Source organism: Notothenia rossii (assembly GCF_949606895.1).
Source record: "Notothenia rossii genome assembly, chromosome: 11".
Taxonomy (NCBI): Eukaryota; Metazoa; Chordata; class Actinopteri; order Perciformes; family Nototheniidae; genus Notothenia; species Notothenia rossii.
Genome location: NC_136910.1, coordinates 53,237,859 through 53,250,766, shown reverse-complemented (window position 1 = coordinate 53,250,766; position 12,908 = coordinate 53,237,859). Strand labels below are relative to the sequence as shown.

At 41.3% G+C, this 12,908-nt stretch overlaps 1 protein-coding gene across 1 annotated transcript; it reads left to right on the top strand.

Moving 5' to 3' along the window:
- Positions 1-25: 25 nt before the first annotated feature.
- LOC307025847 (G2/mitotic-specific cyclin-B1-like) lies at positions 26-12,592 on the top strand. Its single transcript, XM_079660796.1, has 9 exons — positions 26-181; positions 423-557; positions 7,786-7,905; positions 7,988-8,173; positions 8,269-8,427; positions 10,317-10,553; positions 11,163-11,303; positions 11,732-11,842; positions 11,949-12,592. Exons 1-9 carry the CDS (start codon positions 161-163, stop codon positions 12,051-12,053), a joined length of 1,215 nt encoding a protein of 404 aa, XP_079516922.1. The 5' UTR covers positions 26-160; the 3' UTR covers positions 12,054-12,592.
- The last annotated feature ends 316 nt before the right edge of the window (positions 12,593-12,908 follow it).

Here is a 12,908-nt window from a genome sequence, read left to right as displayed (position 1 = left end):
AATAGTTTACTTCCGGGTTTTATGACGCGTCACTGCGGTAGCCCTCAGCGAATCAGAGGGAGCGAGGGTTCAAACTGGACGCTGAACTTCAGATAAAACACCGCATTATTTTCCATTTTGACTGCGTGTGTCTGTCTGTTCTAGCGACGTATATTTCGAAATGGCATTCCGAGTAACCAGAGTAAGTATTTTTATGTTTATCATTATTCTTATTTGACAGTAATTCTGTATAGAGGAAATGTGTATTTATTGGATTTTTTTATAGATTTTTTAAATATCTACATGATTTCTCTTAAATGCCCTCGTGCTCAGCTGTGGGATTGTCTCTTGTGTAGAGCGTTCTATAGAAATAATCCGACGTGAGCCTTTTAAACAATTACAAATTAATGGCATGCACTATAACGTTTTTTCTTCTTCTGCAGACCCGCTTGCCATCAGCCAGAAATGCTGAAATTCAGCTCGCTGGGAAGGCCTGCACGGTCGCCGGGCCCACAAAGCCCCGAGTGGCTCTCGGTGAAATTAAAAACATTGGAATTAACAAAGAAGTACAGAAGAAGGTACGATTTTTTTACAACATTTTATAATCTAGGTATGATGCCAACACCTGGAAAAACACGGCAAATATTCAGCTAATTATTGTAGCCATGCATGTACGATTATTGGTAGGCTTTGAGGGCTAAATAACTGAAAACAATCACTTTCCATTTTTATCAAAATCAACGTGGGAATGTTTTTTTTCTTTACATACAATCATGTCTGCATGCTTCTCACGACTAAAGCCTTTTATCAGGGTGTCCGCGGGGTCTTAAAAAGTATTAAAAGTTGATCAATCAATTTAGCGAAAATTAAGGCTATTAAAAAGTATTACACGGCATTTTCCAAGGTATTAAGAAGGTTCACAGCAACGACAACATGAAACACCCTTTCATTTACTGAAAAGACATGTCGGGAAACCCCACAAGGCGGCCCCATGCATAGCGCGCCGTAAAATGCTGCTTATTATTTTAAGTTTCGTTGCCTTGCTCCGCTCTGTTTGTGGGGGGGGGGATATAAACGACTACGGTAACGGGACCCAAGGTGGGTAGACCGGCATACGCAACGCTCTGGGGGTCCAACAATGAAAGAGCCCGCCTCCCTCTCCCCACGTCTCCTGCTGCTGCTGGGCTGTCAGAAGAGGGGGAGAAAAAGAGAGGCAGGCACCGTTTATTAAATATTCTTATATTCTTATACAGAGAACAGAGTCGTTATCAATTTGTTTTAAAAACTCAATAAATAGCAAAGAAGACCTCTGACCGGCACTTTTCTAATTTTGTACGGAAGATTTAAACTTTAATGGACATGTTGACCGGCGGAACATTTTTTTTACGGAAACTGCCGCACGGTCCCCTCGTTCCTTGGAAGAGGCGGAGAGGTGGGTGTTTTTCATCTGCTGGTGGACTACCTGAGAGATACAGCAGGAGAACACGCCGTCCACTGCTGAGAATAAACAGAAGGGCAACCATGCTCCGGGGTCTTCTTCGCTGCTTTTGGTGTATTTCAGGCGGCAGCAGCGCCACTTACAGGCCTGACATATGTACTACATCGTTTCCAGCATTTCCAGCGGTTTAGTGTGAACGGACACGTTAATGAATCGAATGCGTGTGAACGGAAGCCTTTTTTGCCCTTGAGTATGCGTTTTACCGTGTGGGGCCGGGGTCTAAGCCAAACTATATCCGGTCACAGAGATCTGCTATTTTAAAGTAAAGTCAACACATATAGACCCTAAATATAGTCTATATTAAAGGCCATGTAATGCATCTAACACAGGTGTTTTTTAACATGTAGTTTTAGATATGACCAGAATTAAATAAATAAAAATGTTTAAAGTTTCGTCATAATTAAATGACATATACGTTAAAAACCGATGTTGGTTCCGAAGTTTGCCGAGTACGCCCCCGATCACTCCCAAACGAGCGGTGACGTCACACGTGGCAAACATTGCCATTTGATCAAATCAGTCCAAATGGCAAGCAACGCGATAACTTCAGACAGCGACAGCGATCATTCAAGCTCAGATTCGGTGGGTTATCTGGATTCAGTTACAGAAGTAGAGAGTGAACCAGCTAGCCTTTCACTTCAAGGCATCTTGCCTTATAAGTACGAGCCTCCTGCCCAGCAATCGAACAACGAGGCAGAAACTTGTGAAAGAGAAGCGGATTCCGCAGCCGGCGAGACTCGAGTCGGCAATACTGAATGGTAAATTCTGTTTTATTTAATTTGACCTGCACTAAATGTCGATCTTAATTTGTCATCTGTTCCTCACACGTCCGGCAGATATTGTTTTGTTTTTTAATGTTATGTACAATATTCAGGTGTACATGTCAATGCTGTGAAAGCATGCCCACTGCAGATGAATGTGTATGCTGCAGAGAGATCTGGCAGATGATGGAACAAATAGACAGTTTGCAACCTACTGACCAGATAGCAGAGTCCTGCATCGGGTCGGGTATCCGCGGGTACCCGACGGGTGACCCGCAAAAAAGGTGATTTGCGGGTGGTATTTTTTCAAACGCTTTTTTCCGGGTTCGCTTCTGGGTAAAACAAAGATGATGCGGGTCCGGTTGCGGGTGTTGCATAATAAATATATTTAAACAATAATAATTTAGTTTAATGTTTAAATCCTCAGACCTCTCCTCCGCGGTACCGAGCATAATCATAACCTCTGCAGTGCATCTATCTGCTGCTGAGCGCTAGGGCTGCAACGATTAGTCGACATAATCGACGACGTCGATCATAAAAATTCGTCGACGCGGAATTTTAGTGTCGACGTGTCGTATAAAAACAATCAGAGAGCCGGTAACGTTAATTCAAAACTGCGCAAATGTTCATTTGTAACTGCAATGCACTACATGAAGTGCTGGGGGCAGTATACTCTCCATTGTCTGCCATGACTGCATTCTGTACTAACAACAAAGAAGAAAGAATACGAACGATGGCGGAAAGGAGAGAGAATGAGGGTGATGAAGAGCTCAAAAAAGCGAGACCGAGAGTTTCGAAAGTGTGGGAGTATTTCACAGACGACAAGCCAAAGAAGTCAGTGAAATGCAGAATTTGTAAAGGGGAATTGGCATTCCACGGCAGCACTACAGTGATGCACGAGCATTTAAAACGCAAGCACCCTGGAACCGTGAGGACTGCTACTTTGGATCATGGGTAAGTTTGAGCAAGTTAGCCATAGTCATGTTTACGTTAGCTTACATGTTGGAAAACAGAACGTCTCATGGTTAATGCTTGCTAAGCAAACGCTATTTCAGTTATGTTGAGGCTGCGTGTCCACCAACGAGCTGCTAAACAGCGCCAAGCTTACAGCGTAGTAGAGCACACTAGAGCTTTATGGACGCTGTAATTAATTCCAAACTTAAAATAATAATTAACAAGGGTCTGCGAAATGACAAGAATAAAATGCGATTGAATTGATCCTGGGACTGGACAACAGGGTGACATTCACAGGTGTGCAGACTTGAGGTAAAACATGCACTGGAGCCCGGAAAAGGAGCCGTGCCCACAGGAAGCAGAGATGGAGGGTGTGACAGAAATAATCGTTAGATTAGTCGACTAATCGAAAAAATAATCGACCGATTAGTCGACTACCAAAATAATCGTTAGTTGCAGCCCTACTGAGCGCACCACATTCTGAATGGCTGAGGTGAAGCTCTCTATAGCGGAGAATACAGCATTTTCAATAACACTTCCTCAAGAGCGAAATCCAACGTCTGCAGGCTTTTGGTGTCAACCTAGATGGAGAAAATAAACAACATCCCACGCTTTTTGAGCCAAATATGCAACTGCGTGTGTTAATAATTGCACGTTGTCACTGCTTATATATATGCGGGTTCGGGTCGGGTTGCGGATCATGTGCCGGCGGGTCGGGTTGCGGAACTAATTGGCAATATGTGCGGGTAGCGGGGCGGGTTCGGTACTGCACGTCACGGGTGCGGGGCGGGAGCGGGTCTTGAAAATCAGACCCGTGCAGGACTCTGCCAGATAGAAGACACCGACGAGAAACCAAGGTGCATTATTAGCCACCCAGGTTTTAGAGAAGGCTGTCTCAGTGTTTGGACACTGAAAATAGCGTATCTTCAATACAAACAACAACGCAGAGCAGTTGATGGCCCACTACACCAGTAAGTAAATATTGATTGACCCAACTGCCTATTGCAGCTTTGCTTTCATATAATACTTTTAGTCGCTACAGATATGGTACACTTTTAAAGATACCATTAAACTCTTTCAAGTAGTCAAAAACAGCTTGGCTTTTATTTGTTCTGTGTATGCAAGTTCAATGTATGCTTGGGAAAAGAAACAACTACACATGTGAGGAAATATATAAGAGGTCTATATGATTCTGTCAAGCAGTCATGTATAACCTCATATTTATTTTGTACAAGTAAAATACAAATATCATGTTATAAGCCAATTTGTAACCATTGCTACATAATAGTACTACATAACATTTTATTTTTCTCCAAATATATTTATAATCTGTATACTTTTTTTTCATTAGGAAGTATCGATATACAGCTTATCGACAGTTTGTACGTTGGTGCTGGGGTGTACTCGGCCCAAAAATCAGAGTCCCGCTGCCTGCATGTGCTGTAACCGAGATACGGAAGACTTACCCTGAACCGGGAGGCCGCTTTCAGGGATTTCAATGGCCAAATCTGTAATTTGACATAAGTCATGCAGCTGAACTGGTTAAAATGGTTTCGCATGATGTAAATAATTTACAAAGTACATCATTTACAATATTATTTTTCCAAAGAAACATGTAAATATAACAACATTTTCCAAATCGCAAATTTGTAAGATTGTATTAATTTACTGTTTGATAAATAAAAAAGGGTTCTTTTGTTAATTTTTCACTTGTAACATTTTATCTTTATTGCAGTGTACATTAGTCTATTTTGGTACATGTGCGAGCCCACAAATAATTAAAAGTGGTAAAAATAATAAAGATATTCAGTAGGGATGCACCGAATATTCGGCCGCCGAAAATTATCGGCTGAAAATGGTTAAAAAGGCCCTTTCGGCCGAAAGGGTTTAAGCACCGAAAAAATATCACCGAATGTCAGAGAACAGGGTTACGTTGGTAAGCTAACGTGTTGTTGTGATGACGTAATCAAAACGCGGCGACAAGCACGGCGCGCGACCATGCTCGCGGCTGGCTCACAGCCAACTTGTCTGCCGCTAGGAGATATTTAAAAATATCAGAGGAAGAGGCGTGGATCGCGATTTGTAAAACGTGTTCAGCTGACATTTCTCGAGGGGGTGTAACTGCAAAGACTTTCACCACTAAACACCCGGACAAATATGCGGAGTAAGATCAAATCACAAGCACTGACAGCGGGAGACTGTTCAGCGCTGCCTCTCATGTGCTTGATGAGAAGAGGAACAGATTTATGGCTGATAAATCAGAAAACTACTGTTCATTAAAAAGAACCTCCCACTTTTCCTAAATAAGTAGAAAAGGCTGGCTTATCATAAGCTTATCTAGTTCTACATGTCTACTCTATACCCACTTTCCTGAAAAATTTTTCATTGTGAGTTATAATTCACCATCTCAGGTTATCATTAGGGGGAAATGACAGCAGCACAGTGTTCAATATATTGTACTTTCGGTATCTAAATGATACTATGTTGTTTACATTGCTCATGAGGACAGACCACCTTATTTGCAGATTCTTGAAATTGTAATTTAATTTGTAATTGATTGTGGATTTTGTATCCAGTTTTTACTTTATGTATCTTTATACAATGTTTACTACTTTGATTATGAGGACAGACAGCCTTATTTACCGATTCTTGAAATTGAATTGTAATTTCATTTGTAAATAGTTACATTCATCTGGATTTATCCAGTTTGCACATTTGTATGCATGCACTTATAGGTGCATTTGTTGTTGTTGAAGGCCTGGCTGTTACAGTCTTTATTTACACTATTTAGTTGTAGGCCTACTGGCCTAGATGTTTATGCAGTTTTAAAGCACCTTGGCTTTGTTCTGAATGCACTTTGTTGTAGTTATCCTACAGAGAAAAGAAAATGGACTTGACTTGGAATTAATGTACTGTATGCATTCAAAAGTGCTGAATAAATGTTTTATGGACCCATAATAGTGATTATTATTTAAGTTAAGTTTTGCCATAATCATGTCTTTTTCCAAAATCAGGTAGCTGAACAACATTGGTAAAAAAAATGTATACATTATATATATATATTTCTATTAATCATTTTCGGCCTTTCGGCATTCGGTTTTCGGCCAACTGTTTCCTATTTTCGGTATCGGTTTCGGCCAAGAATTTCCCATTCGGTGCACCCCTAATATTCAGACGTAATTCATTTTTGGCCTTACTTATTTCACTTCAACTTTTATATATTTCAGTCACTAGGCAAGTTCACTGTACTCTGGTGACATTTAGCTCAAGCTGGCATAACACCTGTAGTAACTTATTTCTGACCCGAGTTTTGTGCACAATCTTCCAGCACCCATGATCAATGTTTATAGCAATCAGGAAACATTCACAGCTCACAACTACACATCGCTTCCCCATCATGAATTGTTTGATAAAAAAAGTTTAGCGAGGTCCGGTTACACATATGTTGAGCGAAAATAGCGGAAGGATACAAAACAAACAATCCAGACGAGGCTGGTGTTTGCCACGTGTGACGTCACACAGCTGGGTTAATGGCTGGCAAGCTTTTCGCTACCGGAGCGGAATAACACGGGAAAGTGGCACACATTTCATGTTATTTGGGGGGTATTTATGGAAAGAATCATTGATGTTGATATGTCAAATGAAACAGTGGAAAGTGATGAAGCGATTTATTAACACAGAATAACATTTATTTTGGACATTACATGGACTTTAAGAACGAGAAAAGTCTTAACACATATATCCTTTTTTGTAAACATATGACAAATGTGTGAGGGTGATGACGTCAGAGCATCGTCCTATGTGCCAGGGCTTAGCCCCGGACAGCCCCAGCCCAATTTAACCCCTGGGTATGTGTGAGGGAGCTCCCTATATGGCATTACCCCGCTGAAGCTCACCAAAGTTTAACATATTTCATAGTTCAAAGTTTTGTCAATTGTTTTGTTTATTGGTCAAATACTGGTTTCTAATGGTTTCTGAGGAGTTTTACTGGAATGAAAGAGCACAGAGTACAGAAGCAACAAAGCAGCATACTGCATTAAACCTGACCTTCACAGAGAGGTTGAAGTTCATGTGGAGAGGAGGCTTCAGGAGTCTGTCTGCACTCTGTTTAGTTGTGCTATCTTACAATCAATATAGTCAATGTGAGGTAAAGTGTGTTGCCAATGTAACCGGTTAGAACACAAAGTTGCGATGAGGTCTTAAAATGTATGGAAAGGGTCTTTAAAAAGGTCTTAAAAGGTATTAAATTTGACTTCAGGATTCCTGCATATACCCTGTTAAATTATGCAAGATGACTACAGCTGTGCTCTGATGTAACAACAAGCAAAGCCTGCTAACTTTGTCTTGAAGCACATGATTACATTTGCTTTTTAGAAGGGGTTCACCCAAGTTCTGAAAGATTGACCATGTAAAAGCATTTTTACAAACTTCTATAATATACTAAATATCTGCCCAGCATGTAAATTGACAGTGTCCTATTATAGATAACCTACTCAGCAATTCAGTTGTACACAATTAATCCAGAGTGGTTGCCGCAAGCTATGAAATGGTGGCCAGCACAGTTCTGACTTTAATCCATCTTTTTCCTTTTAGGCTGTCAAGACAGGGGCCACAAAGAAGATCAAAGTCACCAAAGTTGAAAAAGCAGTTGCTGTTGTTGAACAGCCCAAACCAAAAACTGTGGTTCCTGTTGAACCTGAGCCAGAAGTCCAGGTGAGTGAATCCCAGCAGCTATCTGCTCAAACAAAAATGGCTGCCGGGTGTGGTTCTAATGTTGGCAATTCCACCATTCCAGGTTATCCCTGAACCAGCCTCCCCAACTCTGGAGACTTCTGGCTGTGCCCCTGCAGACCTCTGCCAAGCCTTCTCAGATGTCATTCTTCACACCGCTGTCAGGGATGTAGATGCAGATGACTACGAAAACCCCATGCTCTGCAGCAAATATGTGAAGGAAATCTACAAGTACCTGCGTCAGCTCGAGGCAAGCGAATGATTATTCTTCAACTGGCTATATGCATTGGAGATCCCCCCCCCCCCCCCCTACTTTTGGATTTTAACCAGTTTTTGTCTCTGCAGTTGGAGCAGAACGTCAGAGCCACTTATCTGCAGGATCATGAGGTGACTGGGAACATGCGGGCCATTCTCGTTGACTGGTTGGTGCAAGTGAGCCTCAAGTTCCGTCTGCTGCAGGAGACCATGTACCTGACCGTGGGAATAATTGACCGCTTTCTTCAGGTGTGTAAATGTATATCTTGTTCTGTTTTTTTGCATGAGATGGCTAGCTTAAAGGTCACCTCTTATGCAAAATCCACTTTTTCATGTATTTTATACAGCAACATGTGTAAAGAGATTCTGTAAGTTTCAGGAAAAAAGATTCTCTCTTTTTGTCCTAATCCATTTCTGTAAAAACCTGTCTGAAAATGAGCTGATCAGATTTTGGCCACTTCCTGATGTCATAACGATTTTTTGGGCTCGTGTAACCATTAGCCAATCAACAACCAATGTAACCCCCCACACCTTATCACCTGAATCTCCTCCTAGAGCACCGCTGTTTATTTTGAACCAAATATCTCTCAAGAGGCGTGTGGGGAGTGGCTCCTTATTTTCTTCTAAAGTAACAGACAGAGAGTCAGCAGTGCATGACATTAAGGATTTTGGGAGATGGCCCTGTGTCCCATCTAAGCTAATTTACAGATGGCCCTGAGCCCAATAGAGATTGCCCTGAAAAATGCGCGCGGACGAAATGACCCACGAAGGGTTTGGGGGGCCTCCCCCTAGAACATTTAAATTTCTGCAGGCCTTAGATGCTGTCTGGTGCATTCTCTAGACTGAATTATAAGATGAACCACCACAATATTATATTGTTCAATTTTATTCTTAATTTCAATTGTTTGTTTGTTCTTGTTTGTGTTTGCTCGCTTGCATGCCCTGCATAGCTATAAGAAATACTTAAGTTGTTGGTCAAGACACTTTCCATTTGATGAAGGCAAATGCCTTCCCAGATTTAAAAAAGTAGAAAACATTACATTCAGTTATAACTGCCAAAACAAATGTTATTTACACTATTATGGCCCCTGTTAAAATGTTTCTAATGTTATCTACTGTAAGTTGTTCGAACGAATGCCTCCTCATCCAGAAGCTGACCGAGCAGACCCGAGCAGCAGTCGAGAGGAGCCGAGCGCATCCGCAAAGCACACAAAATGGCCACGTCAGAGTTCCCGTTAGCCGGCAAATCTAAATCTCTTCGGTCAAAATAATTTCCCTTTAGCTCAATACCGCTTCAGTTGCGCCACTTATGTGACAAACAAGAAGAGTATGTGACAGACAAGAAGAGCATGTGACAGACAAGAAGAGTATGTGACTGACAAGAATAGTCAATTCTAATCTCTAACACTTAATTTGGAGAAAGAGATGTCCTGTATGGGTTGATTGTGTGTTAATCTGTTGGTAATGCCTCGGGGTTCCGGTGGGCATCTAAACAAATGCATAATGCTGCGCTATACTTTGTGGCCTCACCCAGTTGCATAGCGACACTTATTGTTTAGGTGTCTTTTAATAAGCAGGTAGTCATATCATTAGCTGGATCTGATCGATATGGACATAAACGCGAGTGAAGTCTAATCTGACGGGAGAGAGAGATCAGCTGCTGCTGACAAGTCGACACGCAGCGCTGCATGATCACATGCAGCGGTGAGCGGAACAAAACACACACTTCGGGTTAGAATATCACACGTAGCTATTTTAATTACCTCTCAAACTACCTAAACTAGTTATAGATATGCTTAGTTTTACTGTCGGGTCACTCATTACTGGATCCGCGAGCTGCATGATACTGGCATAATAGATCGCCCGATCGGGCAACCAGCAGCTGAGGCTTCATTGCCCGAGCTAAATACTAGATGGCCCCGGGCCATCGGGCAGTCCTTAATGTCAAGCCCTGATCAGCACTTTGGAAACAGGGCTGAAACAGAGGGGATTATGGGATGCTGCAATGGGTGATCTGTTTGGTATTTCGAGCCAAACACTTCAGAGACATGTTTTGCATATATCTGAGACTTATAATATATTGATGAAAAACAGTATAAATACTTGTGTCTAAAGTCCTGTGATTGCACCTCCAACAGGACAACCCAGTCCCCAAGAAGCAGCTGCAGCTGGTCGGCGTGACTGCCATGTTCCTGGCGTCCAAATACGAGGAGATGTACCCCCCCGAGATCTCAGACTTTGCCGACGTAACCGACAAGGCCTACACCACCGCAGAGATCAGAGACATGGAGATGGCCATCCTGCGAGTGCTCAAGTTCCAGCTGGGCCGCCCTCTTCCCCTGCAGTTCCTCAGAAGAGCGTCAAAGGTTTACGAGGTTTGTATCATTTTTAACAGCAAACAAGACTAATTCTCTGCTTTGAGATCTTCAATTTGTTGATAATAATAATAATAATAATTCATTTATTTTATATAGGCGCCTTTCAAGGCTCTCAAGGTCGCCGTACAAACACATAAAAAACTAAATACACAATAGATAACACCAGCATAAGAAACATAAACAAGACAATGACAATGCAGTATATAAATCAATCAAATAACCAAATAAATAAAAACAGATGATGTGTCATGGATAATGATCAGGGTGGATATGCGAGTGTGAAGAGATATGTTTTGAGGTGTGATTTGAAAATGGGGACAGAGTTAGTGTTGCGGATTTCAGGTGGGAGGGAGTTCCAGAGGCGGGGTGCAGAGCGGCTGAAGGCTCTAGACCCCATGGTGGTTAAACGGAAGGGCGGTGCAGTGAGGTTGAGGGAAGCAGAAGATCTGAGTGTTCGGATGGGTGTGTTGATGTGCAGGAGGTTGGAGAGGTACAGAGTAGTGAGGTTATGGATGTCCTTAAAGGCGAGGAGCAGAATCTTAAAAACTATACGGGATTTGACGGGGAGCCAGTGAAGTTGCTGATCTTGTCAATGTCTCTCCTCAGGCAACAGCTGAGCAGCACACCCTGGCTAAATACCTGCTGGAGCTCACCATGGTCGACTACGAGATGGTTCACATGCCACCTTCCATTGTTGCAAGTGCTTCTCTGGCTCTCAGTCTCAAGGTCTTGGACGCTGGCGAATGGGTGAGTTAACCTCTTCCTAAATACGTCTGTATCAGATGAGGAAAATATCATTACTTGTGACAAATGAACAGATGATTTATACAGTTTAGATTATAGTATACTGTTAAAATAACTGTCTATTAAATGAGGAGAAATATTTCCAATAGAGCAAAATGCATTAGTTCAATATGCTAAAATAACACTTTCGACCCTCTTTTGAAACTTTTACAAGACTAAACTAATAAGTGCCTCTTCAAAATATTAAAAGGTGGCATACCATCTATTTAAATATTGGCCAATATGTGTATTTCAAGGCTACATTTGCTACAAAAGTGTGCAAAGTGGGGTGTTTAAAAATGGTTGCCTCAGTCATAAAATGGTCATGGAGCATTTACTGTCAAGTGGATGAAATGCTTTTCTGAAGGACATAGTGTATTGTCTGTTCTCAGGACGTGACTCTGCAGCACTACATGGAATACACGGCAGAGAGTTTGATTCCTGTGATGGCACACATTGCCAAGAATGTACTGAAGGTGAACAACGGTATGACCAAACAAATGGTAAGTGTAAAACAAACAAAACTTAAGTGTCAACATTTGTGTACTTGAAAAGGATTAATCCTTAATTTGGATTTACTTCTAACCCAATAATTTTCTCTTATTCCAGGCCATTAAAGAAAAGTACTCCACTTCCAAGCAGATGAGGATTGCCACCATCGCGCAGCTCAAGTCTTCAGTGGTGACGGATATTGCAAAGCAGCTCACCGTATGAGAAGACTTTTGGCACAATGTACAGTTGTAACACCAAGGACCAAATCAGTGGTTGGCATGTTTTACCAACTGAAATCGTGAATACTTTAACTGACTCTTTTTCTAAAGCATGCTACAAGTTTGAATTTAAAAGCTAGCCCTCACACAAAATGGCAGTTCAGTCTTGGAAAAGGACCTGCTCTTCAGTAAAGTGAACCAGATCAGGCTTATTTACTCGGTATGAGTTTCAGGCTGTATGAATACTCTAATGCAACCCTAATCACTTTTTTACATCATAAATACACTACTTGGGATGTTGGCTGACTGAAATCTTGACTGTCTATAGTTATTTTTATAGCTTATCTGAACTGCTGCTCTGGCTGCAAATCTAAAACTTGTGGCATGCTTTCAAATGGTCCCGAATATCTAAAGTGTCTAGGTGTGAATTTTATGTGAATTTGTTTTCCTTGTGTGAATGTGTCAAATATACAGAAATACTTTTAAAATCCTTTTACATGCTTAATTTTCTTAAAGATTTTCTTAAAAATGGTTCAAATCAGACCTTTGTTTCCTTGTCATTAATGTTGATCACCACCAGAGGGGGCTCTCAGCTTAAAGTTCTCTGCTTCATCTTTCTTCAGCAGAAAATCTAGACTTTGATCGCTATATTTTCAGTTAATATTGACCTTCCTGAGCTACAAAACTATTACTACTATATGGTAATATTTAATGGTATTTAGTAATGAGTGATTCAAAAGCATCACTTTTAGTAATATTATTCCTGGTCATTCTTAATGCTTCCATCCTGAACACACTAAAGCATCCACTAATTTAACATTAGTCTATTGCTGCAGTTGAACAAATGATTTATTTCTAC